This window comes from Ceratotherium simum, chromosome 1 (assembly GCF_057802395.1).
Source record: "Ceratotherium simum simum isolate JZ-2026a chromosome 1, ASM5780239v1, whole genome shotgun sequence".
Taxonomy (NCBI): domain Eukaryota; kingdom Metazoa; phylum Chordata; class Mammalia; order Perissodactyla; family Rhinocerotidae; genus Ceratotherium; species Ceratotherium simum.
The window spans coordinates 42,681,326-42,706,862 of NC_141900.1; the positions used below are offsets into that span (position 1 = coordinate 42,681,326).

A 25,537-nucleotide genomic window follows, 5' to 3' on the forward strand; every position below is an offset into this window, starting at 1 on the left:
CAAAGCTCATGCTACAGAAAAACATGTATTTTACATATATTGTCTATACAGGTCTCTTTTCAAAAACAAATTAACTTTTTGGATTGTGAAATAGAAAACTGAAGGAATAGCATCGATTGGGTAAATTTTTGTGCAAATAGCAATATTTTTGTGTTTTCCTCTCAGTGATTATCACTCAGAATCTAAAATTATTTTTAACCTTGTGATTTCCTTTACTTTTTCTAGTTGATGATCCAGATATTTTTTATATCTTTTCAAGCAGTCACTGTGAAATTTCTATTTTGAACTACATCACTTTAATCAATTTTTGTTTAGGTTTTAGTTCAAAGCAATTAAATAGGAAGTAAAATACACTCATGGGCTTTTTAAAAATCAGCTGTACACTTGGAGCATGAAAGCACCACTATTATTTGTGCTACTTTGGGCATAAATAGTGATGATGTACTTCCCCTTTTTTCCTACATTTAAGGGTCCACCCAGAAGTTTGCAACTATATTGAGTCCCGGAAATGTTCTCATTCTCTTTTCTTGCCTGTGATATAATCTCTTAGCTTAGTTGGTTCAAGAATCATATTATGTAGACTCAGATCATGTGTTTGAGCCTGTTAAAGGCCAAGTCCTCTCTGTTTCCTGAGAACAGATTGCAGCTCAGGTCCCAGCCACCTGGCACCTTCTTGCCACTGCTCACCAAGTGCCATGGGCTAGAGAATGTGGGCAGTTGAATGCAGTCAGTCCCTGTCACTGGACAGTTGGCCACAGAGGGCTTGTCTCAGGAATAGTCATCTTCATTGAACAAAGGATAGTATGTAGTTACTTCAAGTTCTTAAGTTTAACTGGATTATATTTGGTTAAGGTAGAAAGGTTATTTAAAAAATATATTATTCAGGCATCACAACAGTGTTTTTAGGGATTAAAATAATCTAAACAGTCTGTAATTTCAGGGTTTCTAAGATCCACAAAGAATTAGCATATGCAGCTGGATATAAAAATGACACATAATACAACACCCAATGTTTTTTCCTTTTTTTCTCAAAAAAATCAGTATCTTCCACAGTCCATGTGCTTTTGTTTGCTTGTTTTGTTTTGAAAGAAAAAGAAAGTATAGTCATTAGAAAAGTATTCTACAACCTTTTCTGAAGGAGAAGATACTTTTGCTCTTTAGAAACAATTATACCACATTTAATAAGGCATGAAGTGGAGTTTCTTTAGACTGGGTCAGATTTGGAGGCAGCATAGAATAGTGGCTAAGGGTGCAATTCCAGAGTTAGACTGAATTATCTGTGTTTCAGTATACCCCATCTGTTAAATAGAGATGAAAATAGTACCTACATCATAAAGGAAAAATTAAATGAGATAACACAGCTTAGAACAGTGACTGGCAAATAAGTGCTCATTAAATGTGAACTGATATCTGAGATAGTAGACATAGGTACACTATTAGAATCTTAAGACTGACCCAAAATGAAGTTAATAAAATTAGAATCAGTAATAACTAATATAATTTACTTATCAGTGTATATCAGAGCTTGTAATCTAAACCCTTATTTCCACCCTCATGAGTAGACTATAAGTTATTTAGTTTCTTCAGAGAATTCCCATTATCAGCTCACCTGTAAAGAAGGCATGGGAGGGAAAAGAGAAGTTCTCTTGGATTCTGAGGGTAGATTCCATATGTTTAAGAACACTTTTGGAAATTACAGATGTTCATTTTTAGGCCACTTGGGTAGTTGCAGCCATAGCAAGTATTTCCACAAGGCTAAAGGAAAATCTGTGCTAGGTTGTGAAAATGGACTACCTAGAAACTTGGGTGAAATACCAGACCTTTTTCTGAAATCGAGCACTGAGCTTACCAAGAACCACCACGTAAACGGCTGGGTCCTAGAGAGTTACTGTGATGCCTCTTCTTCCTCCCAGCCTTTGAGAGGCCTTGCTGTTCCCTGGGTCAGCCATCATGAAAACCAAGCCAACCCATGGTGAAGTCATCTGGTGGCCAAAATTTTAGAAGCTATATGAAGCTCTTCCCTCTCACATCCTATCTTCTGTTTCTGTCAGTTAGCAGGTGGATTCTGCTCACACTTTCACTTGCGATAACCAGTCATTCCCACCTCTACTGAATTGCTTTCTTTCATACACATACATCTTTCTTAATCCTCTTTTTTCTACCAGATTTTGCCACTAACCCCAGGAAGATTCTAATTTGTCACCTTGCTATTTATAGAATTAAAACAAAAAATCTTGAAGAACACAGCTCTCCAGATTTCCCAGAGATATTTCTAATGATAAAAATACCTCACAACAAACTAAGCTAGTCATCTTGAAAGTGCTCCGAAGTACCTTTCAGATTCTCTACCCAAGTTCAGCTGCTACTACTAAATTTTCTTTTTTCAAGCACTGATATTCAAGATAATTTTAATATGTTTAATTTATTGTTATTCTGATTGTAATACTAATATTATAATAATTTTGTTACATCTATTTATTGAAAATATATAGGATTTCATCTCTATTGTGGACTCATTGGCCTAAGAAAATACATCATGAGTTCTTAATAATTATAACTGTGATTTTTAGGCCATAACTTGTTAGAAGATTGGCACCTTCCTGTATTTTTCTTATTTGACTTCTAATTGTTTGTTTGTTATCATAATCAAGAGCAGTGTGAAGTTAAGTATTCTTCCATGATAGGAATCTTTTTCATAACCTTTGGAGTACCTTCTGAGCTATGAGTTTCTTCTCAAGGTATACACCCATTATTCTATAGTTATTATTAATATTGATTTAAGTGCTATTTCCTTAAGAATTTTTGCTACTGCAGAAGATTTGGGGTCTGAGAATACTGGGAATCATGACACCTTAGAGCTGGATCGTGGGGTCCAATTATCTCGTATTTCAGAGGAGTTAATTGAAACACAGAAAGGTTAAATGATTTGCGTAAGATCACAGCATAAGGTAGAGGTAGGAGTCATTGGAACTTGGTCTTAGTGGTCTTTCTGCTAAGTCTTGCAGATTAATTTTTAACTTGATGTACAAGTAACATTATATATTCTGATAATTACCTTCCTTCTCCCTAAAGACTTAGAAATCCTGAAAAAGAGTAACCCTAAGAATTGATTATACATTAATCAACTTCTGTTGTTGATTTGAAAGCATTTTTCAACCACACTTTGTATTTTCCTTTGAGAAATTCCAAGGTCACATAAAGTTTGTTACTCTGTTGAGGCATTTAAATTTTTCTTTTTTTTGGTGAGGAAGATTAGCCCTGAGCTAATATCTCTTGCCAATCCTCCTCTTTTTTCTGAGGAAGATTGGCCCTAGGCTAACATCTGTGCCCATCTCCCTCTACTCTATACGTGGGATGCCTGCCACAGCATGGCTTGATAAGCAGTGCGTAGGTCTGTGCCCGGGATCTGAACTCACGAACCCCGGGCTACTGAAGCGAGCACACGAACCTAACCACTACGCCACTGGGTCAGCCCCTAAATTTTTTTTAATTAAATTTTTTAATTAAATTAAATTCTTAAAATTTATTAAGCTATGTGAATTTTAAATTTTTCTCTCATGATTTTTTGGACATGATTGTGACTTCTCATTTTTAATCATTTCTTAGCATTATTCACTCTATTTTGTTAGGTAGACTTCCCCTGAGAGCAGGTAGTGACATCTTGTACTCTTGCAATAAAATACAAGAGAATTACAGTGTAGAGTTCCAGTGTGCCTAGAAGGTCTGATATTACGGAGCTGTTTCAAGCAGGATTGAAATACCTCGATTATACTCAGATTTTAATTCGTAAAATATTAAGTTGGCAATGCTTACTTTATTATGATTTTTAAAGCCAAGCAATGTGTGATTATAAAAGTGTACAAATTTATTGTACCTAAACAAATTTATAATTCAAAATAAGCAGGAACCATAGTTTGTTTCCCTCACTTCAGGCTCTTGCTAACTTTCCTCCACGTACTTAAATATTCTGTATTCCTATATTTATTGAATCCTGAGAATCCTTTTAGAATTATTTCCTAGATTTTCCACCTAGTTGATTTTACTCTAGCTTAAAAATATTGTCCTACAGTAGCCAAAAGTTGGAAACAATTCAAATGTCTACCAACAGATGAAAAAACAAAATATGATATATACATATAATAGAATATTATTCAGCCTTAAAAAGGAATGAAATTCTGATAGATGATACAACATATATGGTCCCTGAAAACATTATGCTAAGTAAAATTAGCCAGACACTGAAGGACAAACATCGTATGATTGCATTTATATGAGGTACCTAGAATAGGCAAATTGATAGAAAGTATAATAGATAGAGGTTACCAGGGGCTGGGGGAAGGGAGGAATAGAGTTGTTTAAGGTGTGCAGAGTTTCTATTTGGGATGATAAAAAAGTTCTAGAGATGGATAGTGGTGATAGCTGTACAACATTATGAATGCACTTAATACCACTAAATTATACACTTAAAAATGGTTAAGATGGGGCCCAGTGGTGCAAGCGGTTAATTACGCGCGCTCTGCTGTGGTGGCCCCGGGGTTCGCCGGTTCAGATCCAGGGCGCGCACTGACGCACTGCTTAGCAGGCCATGCTGTGGCGGCATCCCATATAAAGCGGAGGAAGATGGGCACAGATGTTAGCCCAGGGCCAGTCTTCCTCAGCAAAAAGAGGAGGATTGGCAGATGTTAGCTTAGGGCTGATCTCCTCACAAAAAAAAAAAAGGTTAAGATGGAGGCCACCCCATGGCTTGGCAGTTGGGTGCGCACGCTCCGCTGCTGGCAGCCCGGGTTCGGATCCTGGGCGCACACCGACGCACCGTTTGTCCAGCCATGCTGAGGCGGCGTCCCACATACAGCAACTAGAAGGATGCGCAACTGTGACATACAACTGTCTACTGGGGCTTTGGGGACAAAAAGGAGTAGGATTGGCAATAGATGGTTAACTGGCTCTTAGCTCAGAGCCAGTCTTCCTCAGCAAAAAGAGGATTGGCATGGATGTTAGCTCAGGGCTGATCTTCCTCACACACACACAAAAAAGGTTAAGATGATAAATTTTATGTTGTGTATATTTTACCACAATAAAAAAATGTTATCCTGAGTTACCCATAAAATGAAATAATAGCACTCTCTTTTGGCCTCTGAGTGTGCACCAAGAAGGGACTCAGCCTCCTGCCATTCCTCCTACAAGTAGCCCGTTCATTCTCACACTGGGGTGGAAAAAACACAGCTGTATTTACTTTTCCAACCCCATCTTCTATTTTGAAATACAACCTTTTTGCAAATGAGAGCCAAGGTCAAGTGACACAGCTTTCTGCTCACCTCTTCAGTTTGCCAAACGTTTTTTTGGTGGAGTTCTGGGTTAGGTGCAGCAAGTGTGGGTAATACCATCACTCATATGCCCTCTGAGTGGAATTTAATTAGCCCACCTTCATAATTTCTGTGCTCAATGTGGTGTGATGCATTTCCTTTCACTTTCATCTCTGTATGAAAACATACAGTTGTGTATTCACCAACTACAGTATTTCTAAGTGTGGACTATTCCACACATCAAATTCAAATTGCAAAGAAAATAAGGCTTCTTATCCAATATTTTCCCATTTCTTAAAGAATTGTTTCCTGAGACTAGAGAGATGTTTATATGCAGGGTAAACATGAGCTCCTACTGCTAATGGTCTTTGAATTCTCGTTGTGGACATGACAATTCTAAGTACATACAGAAAATTATATATTTATCTTTTTGCATGATAGTGGTGGAAACAATGACAAAATATAAACTTTTTCAGTGTATTAAGAGCAAAACAGATTAGCTTTCTGTCTTCAAACAACAACCTTAACATAAAATAATTACATTTTTTGTTTATAATAACATCTAAATGTTTGTTCTTAAAAATATATATATGATACTTAGGTGCCGGCCCCGTGGCGTAGCAGTTAAGTGCGCGCACTCCGCTGCTGGCGACCCAGGTTCAGACCCGGGGAGGGCACCGACGCACGGCTTGTCAGGCCATGCTGTGGTGGTGTCCCATATAAAGTGGAGGAAGATGGGCACGGATGTTAGCCCAGGGCCAGTCTTCCTCAGCAAAAAGAGGAGGATTGGCATGGATGTTAGCTCAGCGCTGATCTTCCTCATACACACACACACACACACACACACACACAAATATATATATATGTGTGATACTTAGGTTATGAATTTGTCAAATGTTCATTCCATCAAAGCACATGCCAAAAAACCAGCATGTAGCTGTTACTTAATATTTTTCGATTTACTTTCTTTTTGTATTTCCCACTAGTATCCTATGCTATTTGTTTCCATTTAATCAATATCATATAAGTGATGTCTCTCTATCTAATTATATAAAAACAAATGAGTATGTTTATATTTTCTTATTAGCTTTAAAAATAGAAAGTATTCCATTTCCTTTCTTATTGTATATACAGACGGTTGAAGTACTTTATTGTTTTACAAAATGAAAATCATTCATTTGAAGGAAATTAATATTCAATGTGCTGAGGAGATGTGCAAGATCATTTTTCATTGTTTTCCTTTCAAATTATCTGGAAAAAAATATGATCGTGTTGCCTTACATTCTGAATAAGTTGAATAGATATTTAACATAAATAAAGCTACATAAATGGGAAGTTAAGTAGAATCCAGTGTGACTAATAAGGGATATCAAATTCTTCAGACCTGTGGTATACATAATAAGCCTGAAGAATTCATGCACAAAAGCCTAAGCCGTTGTGTAACCATGGCTGTGATCAGATGCTGTAGTTTTCTAAGCTATTACATATTGTATCCAGCTTGGCAGATTTAACCTAGTAATAAGATGCTTAGTTGAACCGTTATTTTAAACTCTGTTTCTGTAGTGGCACAGTCTGTATTTTTGGACCTTCATCGTCTACCCCATATAACAATTGTCCATAGAGAAATTGCTCAACTTAAATCCTTAAAAAAAAAAAAAATACAACCAGACAAGTAATCTTTAAAATTATTTCCCTTGATGATGGCCTTTACATCAGAGGGGGAGCATTGGATTGTAAATCAGGAGACCCAGAGAACAAGTCTCTGCCAATTAGTAGTGGTCACTAAACTTAGAGCCTCAGATTAGGCTCTTTAGAGCCTAATTAGATAGTCACTAAACTTGGAGCCTCAGAAGATGAGAATAGAAATAATAGCTTCTCTAACAGATTTAGGGGGTTGTAAGGCTCAAATGAAATAACATATGTGAAACTACTTGAAAACTGTGTAAAGCACTAAACAAATATTAGTTGTCATTTTTCCAAGATTCTGATTAGAGCTTTTCTGATCAGAACTTTTCTGATCCTACAGATTAAACTGAATTATGAAGCCATTAAAATCATACCAATAAGCTGTTTCATAGAGTATTATAGGGCATGTAAGTTTTCAAAACCATTAGTTTATTATATTTTTAATTTCTAGATCATTTAACATCTGCATGACTTTATTGTTTTTGTTTTTTTTGGTGTGGTTAATGTGCCTCTCTTTTTTGGTGTAAATGGTATTGCTTTGGGAAGTAGGAATCGGTGGGGTCTTAATGTTCTAATAAAGGGCACCCCTTTTTCTCACCTGCATCCTGGGCCAATGGAGAAATAAGACCAAAGAACAGCAAACAGAGAAACAAGATTGCCCCCTTTTGATTGATACAGCCTAGGTTGGAGGAGGCAGCTTAGTGTAGTAGGTAAAATGGACTTCCATGCTTCCAGTAACCAATGTCTAGACCTGTAGGGAAAGTTGAAGTCAGCATAGCAGAAAATCTTACTCTGGCTACTTGTCTGCCCTGGTCCAAGTAGAGAGAGAAGGAGAAGGAGACTCTCCCCAGGCCTCAGGACCTTGGATGGTTTAGCTTCCTCCATCTAGAAACATAGAACATAGACCTATTGCTGTCGTCAACCAGCTAGGTAACTCAGTCTACCTCCTTGGGGAGGATTAGGGGGTGGGCCAGAAGGCCAAGGTGGTTAGAGAAAAATCCTTTTTTATGGAAACCAGAGAAGTAAGAAAGAGGCTTTTCTCTTTAACAGAGGTGAACAGAAATTAAATAAATAGAATTTACCTACCCATCCCCTCTCCTACTCTCCTATTCATCTCTGTGGCTTTCCTCCCCTTACAGGGCTTACCTAGTCCTGCCACCCTGTTTCTGGTCCTGTCTCCCATACCCCTGCCCCCAAGGGTAGGCTACACTGCAGCTCCTTCAGACTGTACCACATATGGAGTTATGGAGAAATACTGGTTCCTGGGAGAGAAGAGCTGTGTGAAGCAGGTTGATGCTAGCAGATGAATGTGTCTCCCCAAAATTCAAATGTTGTAACCTAATCCCCAATGTGAGGGTATTTGGAGGTGGGCCTTTGGGAGGTGATTAGGTCAGGAGAGGAGAGCCCTCATGAATGGGATTAGTGCCCTTATAAAAGAGGCCCCAGAGAGCTAGCTCCCTGGCCCTTTCTGCCATGTGATGATAGAGGAAAATAAGGCAGCCTGTGAAACAGGAAGCAGGCCCTTACCAGACGCTCAGTCTGCTGGCGCCTCGATCTTGGCCTTCCCAGCCTCCAAAACTGTGAGAAATAAATTTCTGTTGTTTATAAGCCACTCAGTCTATGGTATTTTGTTATAGCAGCCTGAACAGACTAAGACAGTTGATTAAGGGGAATTTGGAGTAGATAGGGCTAGCTTCTTTCCCTCTCTCAGTAAAAGGTTGGTCTAGGTAAAAATATTTCCCAAACAGTTTCCTCTACATTGCAGCAGGACCTCATTGAACTTCCTTTAGGAGACATATTTGTGAAGTTGTTCATTTGGCAAGTCAAGAACAAGCCATCTCCTTCTTCAGGAAATAGATGTAGTGGGGGTCTCAACCTAGTTTTAAGTTCTGTCTGTATTTGATACCATCCATGGTTCACCATGTTGGTGATAACATGAAAAACAGATGGTAAAATCTTGTTAGGAAAACAACAAACAAATGCAGAAATTCAGGATCAACATAATAATTCCTAGTTTATTCTGAATAAATTTATTCTGAATAAAGTTTGTGAAGAAATTTAAATTATTTAGTCATTCAGTAAACATGTATTGATCACCTGTTATGAGCCAGGCATTGCTCTGATTGCAGGAGAAATGGAGATGAGTGCTATTGTCCTTGGCTTTGAGCTGCCCATAGTTTTATGAGGGTGACAGAGAATTCTATTCCAGTATGATATATGCTGTGAGAGGGGTATACACAGGCTGTTATGGGATCACACAGACAGGCACTTGGCCCAGGTTTGAGGAGTTTCTTAGAGAAATCTTTCTAAATGAGTCCTGATGTACGTCCTGAAGAGCAAGTTGAAATAGGCCAGATGAAGTCAATAGAAGAAGAAAGATATCCTAATTTAGGCAAAAGTAATTGAATGAGTCAAGGCTCAGAGCTAACGAGAGAGCCTGGCATATTTGGATAATAGCAAATAGCTTGATATGGATGGAGTTGAGGGAATGGTAATAAAAGAAATTGGAGGGGTAAGCAAGGCCAGTCATACCTTATGTGCTATGATAAGGAGTTGGTTCTGTTTTCCGAAGGCATCAAGGAGTTTTAAGCAGGGAAGAACGTGGTTTAGATATCACCAGTGATAGGGAGAATGTTGTGTAGGGGGCATAAACGGCCTGCATTAAGAGAATGACGTGAACTTGAAGAGAAATGGATGAACTTGAGGAGATGTTAGAAACATCAAAATCAGCAGGACTCAGTCATTTACTAGATGGAGGAAGTGAGAGGGAGAGAGAAGTCAAAGATAATTCAGGTTTCTATATTAGGCAACCATGTTAGTACCCTTCACTGATACAGAAAATATTAGGAGAGCATTAAGCTTGGGGGTAGAGTTGGGAAGGAGATAAGAGCCAGGTTTAGAACATGTTGAGTTTAAAATCCCTAATGATTATCCAAAAGAAAATGTATAATAGGATTTAAACGTATGGGTTAAGAGCTCTAGAAAGAAAGAGATTGGTGTGTGTATGTGTGTGTGTAAATGCATGCACATATCTCCATACTTATCTGCTTTTCAGGTGTGGAGGAGTAGGGCAGTAGGCACCATGGATGTGGATAAGCTCATCCAGGGAGGTGTGTTGAGACTAAGAAAAATAAAGGAACAGAAATGAGGCCCTGGAGAATACCATCATCATTTCAGAAATAGGCAAAAGAATAGACAGATAGAAGGCAAAACTAAGAAGTGGCACAAAGAAGCCAAGAAATAAAACTCAGGGAGAGAGTCACCAGTCTTAAGTGCAACAAAGAGGTCATATAAGATTAGCACTTCAAAACATCTGAGTTTAGCAAAAGAGTGATTATAGTAACCTTGGAGACAGCAGTGTCAGTAGAGGGGCAGAGATAGAAGGCAGATTGCAGTGGGTGAATAGTGAAGCAGAGTGTCAACAGTGGTCTCACTCTCACTCTGAAAAAAGTAGATAGTGTAGAAGCTCAGTGGGTGAGATGCCAATGGACGATATAGACAGAGGAGAACTTTCTGTAAATGGTGAATTGATTATATGAAAGATTAGCAGTTAGGAGACACCTTCTAATTGATGAAGCCATGTCCTTGAAGAATGGGGACAGGATGGATGTGGAAGACTAAGGGAGGGACTGGCTTTGGGTAGGAGGAAGCGGCAACTTGCCCATTGCGGCAGGAGGGAAGCACAAGTGGGTACAAATGCAGATAAGTTTTTTGGGTGCAGCAGGTAGAGGAGATCCTGTTAACTAGGAGGCTAGCCCACCTGCGGACAGCGAGCGAGGAGGAAGGTGGTGATGTAGGGCTAGAGAAGAGAAAGGAGGAATTACGTGCTGTAAAGAATGAGGGGGGAAGCCTACTGGGAAAATATGAGATGTCTGGACAGCTTAAAGTTAAAGATCATGAATTTCTATAAACTAACTTTTAAAATATCTTTTAAAAAAATCACTGGAACAGCCTTTTGTATTTTCAAAACCAGTATTAAACAGGATCCCACATTGAACACACTGTTTCTTGCTGGTTCCTTTCCTAAAATGCTTCTCTTTCCTCTTTCCACTCCCCCCCCGCACCCCCCCAGTTGGCTAGTACAGAAGATTTTCCGGCTTCAGGCAAGCCACTTTTCCAAGAATACATGGAACAGATGACAGAAGCAAGCGACAGCCGGCTCACTTCCCCTTCTTCACTTGTATACATTTAGCTGGAGTTCTGAAAAGAGGAAGTCAGGAGAACTTTTTTTCTATTTCAAAGAAAGATGGGAGAAGCAGGGAGCACAAGCAGGTGGAAATATTGAGGGGAAAAAGAAAGAAGAGAAAAGGGAACAAATACTGAAAAAAAAAAAAAAATCACGAGCCAGAATGTAAATGATGTCAGAGGTCAGAAAGGAAAGGGAGTAAAGAAAACATCTATTTTGTAAGCTAGCCTCTTAGTTTGCTACTCAAATATAGAGCATCCTCAAACTAGGAGCCCAGGTCACTTGGAACACAGGTTTTCAGGAAATTCAGCTTTCTTCTGCCTGTTTATCTGTATAAGTGGTAAAGTGTTCCGGGCTTTTGTTTCTTTGGCTTAACTCCTCAATTTAAAAAGCAAGTCTGGGGTGCCTGGAGTATCTGAGAAACCATGGGCCCAGATTCAGTGCCATTTCATAATATTTAATGAGCACTTGTTCTGTGCAGGTACCACTGTTCTGGGTAGTGGGGATATGCAGAAAAATAGGAAACAGTCTCTACCTTTGCAATGTAATTTCTCCCAAGTGAAAGGAGACTATTGCTTAGGACTTAGACATCAGAGACCAATCCTCTGGCTTTTGTTGGCAACTAGCTTCTTAGAAAAATTAAGAAGCTTGAGTACTGCCTTAACTGTGCCATTGCTTGGATCACCTTCTCCTAACCTCTTGTCCCCTGATGCTTCTGACTGGGATTTGCCCCCCACCCTACCCCCATCAAGACGCTGATGTAATGCAAGTAGATAGCAGCTGAAGCCAGAATAGAATGGATAGTTATCTGGGGAGATAAAGTGACAGTGTTGCCTGTTCAGGCTATTGTTCAAAGGAACGTGTCTTTTATTTATAGACATTAGAATTTAAAGGCACAGACAGCCTGAGCTTGCTATTACCTCTGCTTACTGTAACTTGTTTCCTAGAAATATGTGTGAGATAGCTACCTTCTTTGCATGTAAATTGAATGTGTTAGATGAGTGTTTTATACCTGGTTTCATGTTCTTTTAATAGGTTCTCTCACTGTTTGGTTAAGGCTGGTTTCTAAATTTTAATGCTTCAATATTTTGCTTTTATAGGACACTATTTTATCTCTACTTATCTGAGGCACTGGTTGCAGAAAAAAGCAGGAGGTTTTAAAAGATGCCAAATATAGGTGATGTTCGTATTAATAAAATATTCATACTTTAGTCGGGTATGGCTAAGAGGATGAAGTCTCCAAATTGTTAGCGGGTTTGCAAAGTTGGCACCCTATAATAGATTTCATGGTGGTTAGTGGGGCTTTTGTGCCAGGAAAAATGAAGTTATCTGTTCTTAAACCTGCTTTTCCTTGCTTTCAAACACTCAAGAGTGAGGTTCACAAGGATGCCACTAACCTTCTGTTGCTCTAGGAAAGTGACTTCATTTTTCTAAGCCTTTCCTAAAAAGTGTTACGTGCCTTGTATTCTTGGAGTGTATTTTTTCCTAAGATCCGAGATTTTACCGATTGAAGCTTGTGAATCTTTACAGCCCCTCTGTAAGAAAGGGAGGAATAGTGCCTATAAACCTCTTTGAATTATTTGAAACAAAGATAATGGAATGTGAGGAACCCACGAGAAACTCGGCCAGTCCATTTTTTAACAAGTTAACTGATGAACAAGAAATAATTTTTATACAAACATGAAAACAGCTAATTAATTATAAACTTTGTTTGTTGTAATGATATAGATAAGGAAATTTGTTTCTCCCTAAGATTTAAAAAAACCATTCTGACATGGTATACTCATATTTAAATCATGAAAGGGCAAATGCTAATTTGAAAATAAGTATTAAAGCTAGATTATATGAAGGAACTTATACTCAAGAATATTATCATAGCAGCATTTCTGTGAACAGGATTAATCACAAAAATAATGAATATGCTTTATGAACGTAATATTTGAAGTAATTTTTTAAAATTTGGCTATTAACCATAAGGTTAATTGATTCTTTTCTTTTTGCTCCATTGTGGTTAACATAGTCTTTCTTCCCTTTAAAGACTCATTTTATTATGCAAATGAAAAAATTGAAAGGCTTTGTGTCTAAGAGAACGGGCTGCTTTTTGCAGGGGAACTCATGCACCTGTTTCAGCCCTCAGCCCCCACCTCTGCTACCACTGGCTGCCAAGCTAGAGACTTAGTGATGAGGGTTAGTGGCTGTGGGGTCCCTGAATTTTGACTCACATTTTCTGTGTGACTTACTCTTGTTTTGCCTTATCATTTCTCCCCTTCCAGCTCTCAGCATGCCAACAGCAGCTGCATCCTGGCACTCACCCTGCTGCCAAGAGGGCAGGCAGCCTCCTTGGAGACTGTAACGTTGCACTCTAGCCAACCGTTAAGAGTGAGATGCTGGAGTCATACATATACAGCACAGCTGAAACTCAGATCCTTCTAGGAGGCATTTGGTGGAACACTTTGTCCGTGGTATTTTTTTTTTTTTTTTTTGTGAGGAAGATCAGCCCTGAGCTAACATCCGTGCTAATCCTCCTCTTTTTGCTGAGGAAGACCGGCTCTGAGTTAACATCTATTGCCAATCCTTCTCCTTTTTTTTTTCCCCAAAGCCCCAGTAGATAGTTGTGTGTCGTAGTTGCACATCCTTCTAGTTGCTGTATGTGGGACGCGGCCTCAGCACAGCCAGACAAGTGGTGTGTTGGTGCGCGCCCGGGATCCGAACCCGGGCTGCCAGTAGCAGAGCGTGCGCACTTAACCGCTAAGCCATGGGGCCGGCCTGTCCGTGGTATTTTTTAAGCTAATTTTTGGAAACTTTTTATTGTGGAAAATTTTCAAACATATACAAAGGTAGATAGGATACTGTAGTGCATTCCTATGTACCTTCCTATCTCTCCGTCTTGATAATGTTCACCTCATAGACGATCTTGTTTCACTGTCCTTGGTGTTTGCCCCATGGTTTATCCATACTACTGGGAGATTCATTCCCAGGGATAAGCATCTCTTAAATTACGGTTGCTTTTCCATCCTTCTTCAATCTCAGATCTGTCACCTTAATCGTTTTCTCAGTCCTTTCTTCCTAAAGGTAAAAGGTATTACGAGTCTTTTTTTCTTCTAAATTAAGCCAAGATATGCTATGTTAGTAACTGTCATTTTTTTCTCATACTGGCCCCTAAATTTTCAAGGCTTTGTTTAGTCAGCCAGTCTATTCAAAGCATGTCTAAAGCGTGCGGGATCTTAGAATATAGAGCATTAAAGAGCACTGGGTTCAGTTCTCAGTTTTACCACAGACTAGCTGTGTGACCTGGAACAACTTCCTTAACCTTCTGTTCCTCAATGTCCTCTTGTTTTTAACATGGGACTAATAATAGTACACACCCCACAGAGCTGTTGTAAGACTTAAATGAGTGAATACATTTAAACAGCTTAGATGGAGCCTGGCACAAAGTAAGTGTTCGATCTATGCTAGTCGTCGTTGTCGTCGTCTTCATCATCATCTTTTGTCCCTCACCACCCATTTCATAGAATAGAGAACTGAGGCCCGGGTGGATGAAGCAGCTCCCTTCAAGCCATATGGCAGTGTTATCAGGAGACTTGGAGCAAGAAACCACAGCACTCAATTCCTTTATTATCCTAGATACAGTTTGACATAGTCTTTTCCTCAAGGAATTATGCTCTGACAGACAAGAATGATTCGTAAAGCAAAGAAAAGAGGATTAATAAAAGCATGAACAAAAGAATAAATGTTGCTGCCAGAGAGATAAACCTTAGAAGTTGTGTGTTTAGGAAGCAAAGTGCTACAAGTAATATACCTCCTCTTTAGTGGAGAAGGTGAGATTTCAAGAATGCTTTTGTTTAAGAAAGGAGATGATTTGGCTAATGAAACTGGAGAACATTCTGTGCACAAGGAAGAAAGAGAAGAAGGTTCAAGTATGAGATGAGACTAACAGATCTAGGGAACATTTGCACGTGAGATAAGAGAGAAGGCAAGATAGAAGAGGAGAGGGGAAGGTAAGATTATTTGAACCACCAGTGAATGTCAAAAACAAGAGACAGATGGATCCTAGACTTTATCTAAAGCCAAGTGGGATCTGACATTCCTAAAGTTTTTATTTATTCACATATTTTAACATGTGCTAAGCATTATTCTGCCTATTTATGAACATTATTTCATCTAATCCTTGTAACAATCCTATGAAATAGGTACTATTATTGATTTCATAAGACAGCTAAGGAAACTGAGGCATAGAGATGTTAAATAACTTGCCCAAGGCCATTTGCTTATTAATAAGCAGGAAACCTTGGATTTGCACCCAAGCAATCGAGCTGTAGAACCTGTGCTCTTAAACACTCTGCCAGGCTGCTCCATGGTAACCAAAGCCCTGGTGCATACATAATCTTGAGGAAACCAGTGTGTGGTGATGCCCTTTCAAGAGGCTGGAATCATCATTCCTCACTGATATCAGTGCTCTCCATAGACCCAGGGATACTTAGTATTTAAGTCCCAGTCAGGTTTCAGGAGGCAGGTTCTGTCCATTGCCTACATGGACCTTTCTAATAAGCTTTGTCATAACAGGATGTGGTTACATTTGTTCTAGTTCAGTCCTAAGAAAGTACTCTGGTGTTTTATTTTCACGTGAAGTTATGACAACTCTTGGCAGGGATGTGTTTGGTAACTTCATTAATTTGAAGTCATTCACTAAACAAATATTTCTTGATGGCCTCTGTTCTAGACATTGGAGGATGCTTTGTTTTGGAGGATGCTTTGTTAAGAGAGCAGTTCCTTCTCCATAGAATCTCCATGGAGTTCTCCTTTCTTAAAGTCTTCTTCTTATTAGCATATAAACTACCATTGTTTCTCCCAGCTTAAAAAACAAAAATCAAGAGAAACTTCCCTTGACCCCACATCCCTTTCTAGCTACTGGCCCATATCTCTTTTCTCATTTACAGCATAATATCTACAAAAAATTGTCTGTTCTCACATTTGTCTTCACTTTCTTTCCTCCCATCCTCTTTTAAACACACACCAAGCAGACTTTCTCCACTAGATCTCACCCAGCTCCAGACTCAAATTATATTCCCCTACCTACTAACAGATCCGCTTGGATGTCTGTTAGGCACTTGGAACATCCAAAACTGAAGTCTTTTTTTTTTTTTTTTTTTGTGAGGAAGATTAGCCCTGAGCTAACATCTGCCAATCCTCCTCTTTTTGCAGACAAAGACTGGCCCTGGGCTAACATCCATGCCCATCTTCCTCCACTTTATACGGGACGCTGCCACAGCATGGTTTGCCAAGCGGTGCGTCTGTGCGCGGCCGGGATCCAAACTGGGAACCCCGGGCCGCCGCAGTGGAGCGCGTGCACTTAACCACTTGCACCACCGGCCCCCAAAACTGAACTCTTGATCTTCCTGCCCAAGCCTGCTTCCCCAACACACTTTTCCCATCCCTGTAAGTGGAGACTCCATCCTTACTGTTCTGTCCAAAAACTTTGGCTTCCTCCTTGATTCTGCTCTTGCTCTCATACCCCACCATCCATTCCATCAGCAAATCCTATTCGTTTTATCCTTCAAGTCTATCCAAAATCCAACCATTTTGTCTCATCTTTACTATCACAACCCTAATCCACATCACAATCACCTCTCCTTCCCAGCTGGTCTTCCTGCTTCCTTCTCTGGTCACCATACTCCCCACTGTCTACTGTCAACACAGCAATCAAAGTGATTCCTTTAAGACAGTCAGAATGTCTCTCTCTGCGACATGTTCTTCAAAAATATTTTTAATCCCACATGCAACAATATGGATGAATCTCATACATATAATTTGAGTGAAAGAAGCCAGAAACAGAAGAGTGCATAATGTATGATTATCTTCATTTAAAATACAAAAATAGGTAAAACTAATCTGTGATGTTAGAAGTCGGAATGGTGATTGAGGGGGCAGGGCATTGATTGTGACTGAAAGAGGCACCAGGAGGGCTGCTGCGGGAGCTGGTCGTTTCTATTTCTTGATCTGGGTGCCGGTTGCTCACAGGTGTTTAGTTGGTTAAAATTTAGCAAGCTGTACACTTACGATGTACCCTTTTCTGTATGTTACACTTCAATGAAAAGTTTTACAAAACTGTTAGTTCTTACACAGAAAATTATTGCCCTCTGGACTTCGAGATAAAGAATTCATCAGCATTTATAACCATTATAATGTAAGCCCCAAGTAGGCAAAAATCTTTTCTGCTTTCATCCACTTGACAGATATTTACTGAGCACTGGACACTGATCTGGGCATTTGGGAAACCACAGGGAACATGAGAGACAAAAACTCCTTAAGCTTCCAAGGGATGATAATCAGAATAAATTATATAACATAAAGGCTATAGAGAAGGGAAAAAGCAAGAGAAGGAGATAGAGAGTGCTGGAGTGGAGGAGGCGAGGGGGAGGATACAGTGTGGATAAGGTGGTCAGGGAAGACCTCAAGTAGAAAAGGTGACATATAGGCCAACACTTGGAAGGAGGTGAGGGAAGGAGGCCTGTGTATATCTGAGAGAAGAACCTCCTGGGCAGAGGGAATGGAAAGCAAAGGCCTGAGGTAGAAGCAGGCTGGGTGCGCCCCAGTAACAGCAAGGAGGCAGTGGGACTGGAGAGGAGTGAGCCGGGACAGACTAGCTGGAAAGTCAGAGAGGTACTGGGGGGCCAGAGCTTGAAGGGCCTTGTAGGCCTCTGTAAAGACCAGGGTTTTATTCTGCATGAGACTGGGTAGGGGTGTGGGAGTAAATTTTTGCCTAAGCTGGTTTGAGTTAGGTTTCAGCCTCTTGCAGTGGCAGTTCATTCATTCTCATTGCTGTAAATATACTTCAGTTTATTATCCATTCTACTATTGATGGATACTTAGGTAGTTTCCAATTATGGACTTGCAGCGAGTGCTGTTACGAACATCCTAGCACATGCCTTTTGGTAAACTACTGTATGCAAGATGTATGAATTTTAAAGAAATTGAACAAGATATATCAATTCTTCTTATCTGAATAACTTACATAACATAACATGTTAGTTCCAGTGAAAGTAAGGCAATCAGTCAATACTTATGGTGCACATTAGGGTAAATTCTCAAGTACATATTAGGGGAAAGCAGTCAAGTATGCAAAGTGGAGAACACAAAGATACGTCAAATGGATTGCTTGCCCTTGAGGACCCGAGTCTAGTTGGGGATAAGACATATGCATATGAAATAGCAACTAGCAAGGACACATTTAGAAAATGCCAAATAACATCCTAGGCAATTTGCCCCGTAATTGGTCTGAAGTGGGCAAGATCACTTCGGACTATGTTGATATAAGATTTCACAGGGAAGCTGGGAATTCTGTAGAACCTGAAAGCATACGTTGGATTTGGAAAAGCAGAGACAGACTTTGTAGACATCATCTGGGTGAGGGAACTAGTAAGAAGGCCAGTTTGTATCTGAGGGGTCCGTGGGTGGTCAATCTGAGTAAGAGTAGGGTTTAGGATTCATTTTAAATGTATGTATTTCTCAAGTAAAGTAAATAGTTGCAGTCTAATCTGGGAATATATATATAGTCCGCATTTCTCAATCATTTTGATATATTAATGCCACATTTACCGTTACTAAACTTTGAAGTCCATAAGGTCTAAATGACTTAAATATATATGTATTTTTAGACCGGCAAAGAAAACTCATCCAGTGTGGTTGTAGCAGGCCCCGAGATGGAAAATAAGGCAGGCCAGACTCTGGAAAACAACTCATTAATGGCCGAGCTTCTGAGCGACGTACCCTTCACCTTGGCCCCGCATGTGCTGGCTGTGCAGGGCACCATCAGTGACCTTCCAGACCACTTACTCTCCTATGACGTCAGCGAAAACTTATCACGGTTTTGGTATGATTTCACTCTTGAAAATTCAGTGCTCTGTGATTCCTAATCTTTTCGTCTGTTTGTATCTTAACAGCTTTAAAACAAAAGTTTGCCTATGTTATTTAACCTGTTTGATGTTGCCATTTCACTGTTTAAAGGCCCTCAGAAAAGCAAGGATCATAAAGCAAAGAAAACAACCTTATGTTCATTGCTCTATTTTTTAGAATAAAGTATATTTGTATAAAAATTGAACTTAAGTTCTACTTCCTTTCCTCCAAATAATAAATATAAAAATTAGGCTATCAAGGTTTTATGAAAGGAGTTGATTCCTTCAACCGATCTCTCAAAATATAACACCTTTAGAAGAACTGTGTTGTATCTTAGAAGAACTGTGAAAAGAACTGTGGCATTTTTCTTAGTTACCACAGCTCTAAAGTAGACGCTTAGAGTGAGTGTGAATTCTCTTCTCTGGTTTGGAGCAAGCTCGAATTAATGTCATTCCCTTTCTTCTTCCACAGTGTTTATGACTGAATTCAGAAAAAAAATTGCCAGTTAGCTTAATTTCTTCAATCCTGATTTAGAGATTGATGTGGCCATTTAAAACTTTTCCTAATAAGCAGTGGTAGTTTGCTGATACAAGAATGCTCCAAGTGCTCTGGATGCTGTTTCTTTTGAGTGATACATTTCAGTTTCTGTAAACCCATGGTAGGCCTTTCCACCTTAAGTGAGTCCTGTGTTCCTGCCTTTGTTTTCTGCTTTGTTGCTACTTCAGAGTGTGCTCTCTCACCAGCTTTCCAAAGAATTTTCTTGCTTTTGCCTCAGTTGGCATTTGCTATGTTCCCGGTTTCTGAAGAGATACGCATTTCCTTGTAACCTCTCTGCCTCCTAAAGAAAAACATCTTGTGACGATACATATTATTGCTGATGACACCCTTATTTAGAAATTTGTTGCCCACACTGCAGATGGAAATGTTTTACTGCTAGAGAAACTGAAATTAACTCATTTCCAAGTAGAGTTTGGGCAAAACACCTAGATAAGACTTTCAGTTCTTGAATATCCATTATTTATTTCAACTAAAACAGAAAAGAACTGCCATTGGTCAATAAACTGTAAAGGGAAGAGGTAAATTGTGATAGAGTATTTTCTATACCATGGAAAATGTAAATCACACTTATTTTGATTAGGAGCAATACAATTTATTAATTCTGTGCCAAATTTTAAGTATATTTTTCAAAGAGTGCCATAGCCAAACTAAAAACTGTGCATAAAGATACCTGAACTATTCAAGTTTTAATGTGTTATGCATGTTTTATTAATAAATGTAGCATGGTCTTGTTAAAAATACTATATTATTGGGCCGGCCCCGTGGCTTAGTGGTTAAGTGCGCGTGCTCCACTGCTGGCGGCCTGGGTTCGGATCCCGGGCGCGCACCGACGCACCGCTCCTCCGGCCATGCTGAGGCCGCGTCCCACATACAGCAACTAGAAGGATGTGCAACTATGACATACAACTATCTACTGGGGCTTTGGAGGGAAAAAATAAATAAATAAAATCTTTAAAAAAAAAAAGCTATATTATTTAAAAGTTAAATGAACATTTCTATTGACAAAAATGTTTCACTTACCAATAATATTACCATATGAGGTGAATGATTAAATTAGATCTTTACATAGTTTTCATAGAACATCAGTCTAGGAAATGTGACTTATTACTAATGCAAATGTGAACATTTTATAGCAGTTTTTGTAAAAGCACATCGTTTTCAATATCCATGTTAATGTACCTTAAAGCTAAATGTAAACATGTCATCAATTTGTCTAAGATCTGTTAAATTTTGTCTAAAATACTTATACATTTCATTTATATTTATGTCTAACTTGTTATAAATATGGTTATAAGTATTTTCATTTGTCAACAAAAAATTGTTATATTTAAATAAATGTGAATTAAAATAAACTGATATTTTGATTATTTTTAGATCCAGAAAAATGGTTTTCTTTGCATTATTGATACCTGAATGCAAGTGATTAATTCTTTGGGAGGCAAAGATTTAAATATATAGTTTCTGTAGTGCAGAGAAAAGTAAGAAATTTCCTTTTATAGGTAAGTTTTAAGAAATAACATTGAAAAATGGCAGGATCACTAGTCCTGGCTTAATAGGACTGGAGAGATTTGGGAGAAATCACATGAACATCTCTAGATAGATCCCCATCATCACAAAATTTAGTAAGGGCCAGTGACCTTACTAAATGACCTATTTTTAATAAAAACATTATGAAAATGGCTATTTTAATTTTCTTATCCTATATAAAAATCAATGTTACTATTTTAAAACTAGAAGAAACATTAGAAATCAACCAGCCAACTCCATTTTATCCAAGAGAAACTTGAAGCCTAGAAAGGTTAAATGCTTTAAGTCACCTAGTTAGTGATAAATAAATATTTACTTTACTAGTGTTACTAATTATAATATAAATTATAACAAAGCTGTATGCTCTGGGGAAAGAGTTCAGGCATTTGATGCAGCCCAAAAGAATGTGTAATGGCTCCCTCACCTACCAGCTGTGAGACTTTGAGTCAGTCCCCTAAATTCTGATGTCCTTAGTTCCCTGGCTTGTTCAGTAGTAATTGTACGCACCTTGCAGGGTTGTGTTGGGTTTTAGATGGTGTATCTCAAATGCCTGGCAGCATAAAGCTTGACACACCATAGGTGTTCTGGGAAAGGAAGCTGTCATAATCCTCATTACTAACCACACACACAATAGTCTAATGAAATACCAAATGCATATTAACTGAACTGCTTCAAGAGTAATCTAAAACATAGCTACCTACATTTATTATACATCCCTCCCACCCATTTTTTTCCACATTAAATACCTCAGTATGAAAAATATTCCTAAAATATGTTGCTTGACTCTTCTGCAATTCCTTAGTTAAGAATTCCATAGGAAACACCTTTTTTCTCTATCAACCATCATAATCCTTTTCCTTAATACAAGTTATCATTGTGAGGTGCTGTAGGTATAGAATGTACCAGTGATTTTACTGAATCTTATTTTTAACCCTAAAATATATTAAGGAAGTTGCATGTATTCTTTTTCAGCTTTCTTTAATGGCATTTGTATCCCTTCCTAAAAACAGAATTAGAGAGGCAATTCTGACCAATTTATCATTATGGTTAATTAAATTTTGATTAACTGAACTTTTAAAATTATACCATTAAATGTTAACAAAAGTACATTTCTTGTTAACAATTGTAGAAGCCCACAATATTTTTTTAAAGTAAACATTCATCGACACCACTTTTTTTCCCCTTTCTCAAAGTAAAATGATAAACTGAAATCAGTATGAAAGAAATCTCTTCTAAAATTCCCAGAGACCTGATTTCCTGTAATTCTAAGGGACAGATATGGAGTAGCAAAGAATAACCTCACATGTTCTAAAACAGTGGTACCTCAGACCTTGCTTTACTTCTCATGACAACAGTTGATCAATAAGTGAACCTGCACTCAGTAATCTAGCAAAGAGTAGGTTACTTTCAGAGATTAATACATTGTCTTATTAATCATGTCATTAATAACATTCACATGAAGTATAAGTGTATTGGATAGGTGGTTGAAGGATGTTACATCTTTTAAAACTGTTGACAAATATGGGTTTGTGTACATTGTCCTTTGAGCATTTGTGTCATATTACTAAGGGCATGACCTAAATATTATTGGGAAATAAAAAACTCTCAGAATATGTCTGACTCCATTTGTACTAGATTGACCTGAAAGATAAAGTGTTCTTTTTTTTTTTTAATTTATTTATTTTTCCCCTAAAGCCCCAAGCGATAGTTGTAAGTCATAGTTGCACATTCTTCTAGTTGTTGTATGTGGGACGCGGCCTCAGCATGGCCAGAGAAGCAGTGCGTCTGTGTGCGCCCGGGATCCGAACCCGGGCAGCCTGCATCGCAGCGCACGCACTTAACCGCTAAGCCACGGGGCCGGCCCGATAAAGTGTTCTTAAGTGTCAGGAAAATGACTCTTTATGCCATATGGTTTGGTGGATAGGTGCAGGTGAAAAAGAGAAAAAGAAAGAGATGTATTGATTGATGCATAGGAACTCTGTTATAGTCAATATAGCCATATGTTAATCATCTTTTTTTAAATTTAAATAAATGTTTTATTTTAGAAGTTTTGGATTTATAGAAAAGTTATGAAAATAGTGCCGAGTTCTTGTATACTTCTCACCCAGTTTCCCCTATTGTTAACATCTTCCGTTACTCCAGTACGTTTGCTACAACTAATCAACTACAACAACATTTCCATTATCTAAAGTCCACACTCTATTCAGATTTCACAGTTTTCCCCTAATGTCCTTTTTCTCTTCCAGCATCCCATCCAGTATAACACATCACATTTAGTCATCATGTCTCCTTAGGCTCCTTTTGGCTGTGACAGTTTCTCAGACTTTTCTTGTTTTTGATGACGATAACAGTTTTGTGGAGTACTGGTCAGATATTTTGTAGAATGTCCCTCAGTTGGGGTTTATCTAGTGTTTTCACATGGTTAGACTAGGGTTATGGGTTTCTGGAAGATTACAAAGATGAAGTGCCCTTCGATGAGATCATATTGTATCAAGGGTACATGCTATCAACATAACATCACTGCTGATGCTAACCTCTATCACCTGCCAAGGTAATGTTCTCCAGGTTTCTCTACTGTAAGTAACTCTCCCCCCACCCCCTTTTTATTTTACTCTACTCTTTGGAATTAAATCATGAAGTATAGCCCATACCCAAGAGGTAGGGAATTAAGCTCCGCTTCCTTGAGGGGTGAGTAGCACATAAATTATTTGAAATTCCTCTGTATGAGAGATGTTTCTTCTAATTTACTTATTTATTTATCATTTATTTATATTGGGACTCATGAATATTCAGTCTTTTTTTCCCAAATCTAAATCAGTAGTGGCCAAGAGACATATTTACATTTTTGTAAAAGTTAATAAAGAAAATTTGGAACATCTTACGTGGTGCAGACAAATACCATTTGATGTTGGATATGATAATACATTCTATAATTTCCTCAGAATTCATCTTACTGTAAATATCAGATGTATTTCTCCTTAACTTGCCATGACTATACATGCAGTTTGTACAATAGACCTTCCCTGTAGGGCTACGAGTGTTGCATTGTAAGTGGAGTGCTCTTAGATACTTGGCCTTTTCCTCTCTCATTCCCATAATGATTGCATCTTATACATATTGTCATTCTTCAGCAAGTGGTGTGGAGGCAAGGTTATAGTGTAATCATTTTCCTCTTTAAAGAACCAAGATAACTCATGATACAAAGAGCTCTTCTCTACAATGGATAAGACTTTTTTAGTAATAGCAATAACAAAGTTGTAGCTCCTTAAGTTTCTAAAGAAAGAAATGTTTCCTTTACTACCTTCAAGAAGTAGTCTTAAGACGCAGTGTAAGGAAACTCTTCTTTCGGAGGGGGGAAGTGCCCAGGAAACTCTTACTTTTACTTCTGATTAACCAAAACTCACTATGTGCTAAAACATAAAGCTGATCTCATCCAGTTTCAGTTAGGGATAAGAAAATCAATCGAAGCAAAAAGCGTCTTATTTTCTCCTTGGAAGAAACCTGAATATAGTTATTTGTCAAGAATTTGCCCAGTCTCAATTTTCACCCCAACAAAGGAAATAAATTCCTTACAATCAAAGGTAAGGCATAGGATAATTGCATCCAGAACACCCCATCAGTACGCTAACTCTGAACCAGCCCCACAGACAGCTTGTTAGTTACTCCCCAGACCAGAGAGGGAGTCAGACAATAGACCATTTCAGAGGTCAGTTAAGGAGACGGCCTCCCACTTAGGACTGCTGCCAGGGACGTACAACCCAGTGTCTGACATCTGGGTTCTGCAGCTGCCAAGTCTGCCCCTTGTGTGGCCACAGGTGTTGGCTATAACTCTGAGACACGTGGAAGAAGGAGCAGGGTAATGTCAGTTTCATTACGTGGAAGAAGGAGCAGGGTAATGTCAGTTTCATTGTGCAAATGTGTGTTTACGTGTAGGGTTTTTCTTTTAATTTTGTTTTTCAAAAGGTACATAATTTATTTTGTTTCAAAATTAATGTGTTTCTGCATAAAGGCAAGGAACATTTGGGAGGCCAACAAAGAAGAAGCTTTTGTTCAAGCACAAGGCTAAAACAAAGCCGAGTTCTTACACCTACGGGGTACACCGTACACTAACATGCTGTGTGTGGCACTGTTAGCTTAGTCGTTTAAATAGGCCTTCTCAGCACCAAAAAGAAAGAAATGGATGGTGAAAAGCAAACAGGCAGTTGGTCCAAGATAAAGCCTAAATACTCATTCTCTCCCTGTGGTCTCCCCACTCATCTTGTTTTGGATCTCCACGAGAATTTGCCTTTATCAGTGTGTATTTTTGAGCCTAGAACAGACTGTATCTGGTTTTCTATCTCACACTATACCAGCTGTAACCATCAGTTAACACAGCTTAAACAGT

General features: G+C 38.6%; 1 protein-coding gene and 1 long non-coding RNA gene across 11 annotated transcripts in view; one reads left to right on the forward strand and one right to left on the reverse strand.

The window, feature by feature from the left end:
* The window catches only part of UMAD1 (UBAP1-MVB12-associated (UMA) domain containing 1), a 244,309-nt gene that overhangs the window by 194,173 nt on the left and 24,599 nt on the right, over positions 1–25,537 (forward strand). For 7 of the 10 annotated variants that reach the window (XM_087424087.1, XM_087423971.1, XM_014788204.2 and 4 more), the window contains one exon: positions 18,831–19,273. The exons of 1 other annotated variant lie outside the window; for it this stretch is intronic. In XM_087424087.1, the coding sequence (XP_087280213.1) occupies positions 18,831–19,088 (258 nt within the window). In that variant the 3' untranslated portion in view covers positions 19,089–19,273. Of the gene's footprint in view, positions 1–18,830; positions 19,274–25,537 lie in introns of those variants that run through there. 2 more of the 10 variants (XM_087424233.1, XM_087424258.1) reach the window with 1 other exon arrangement.
* The window catches only part of LOC147918190 (uncharacterized), a 158,424-nt gene that overhangs the window by 54,255 nt on the left and 78,632 nt on the right, over positions 1–25,537 (reverse strand). The gene's annotated exons all lie outside the window — the stretch shown is intronic.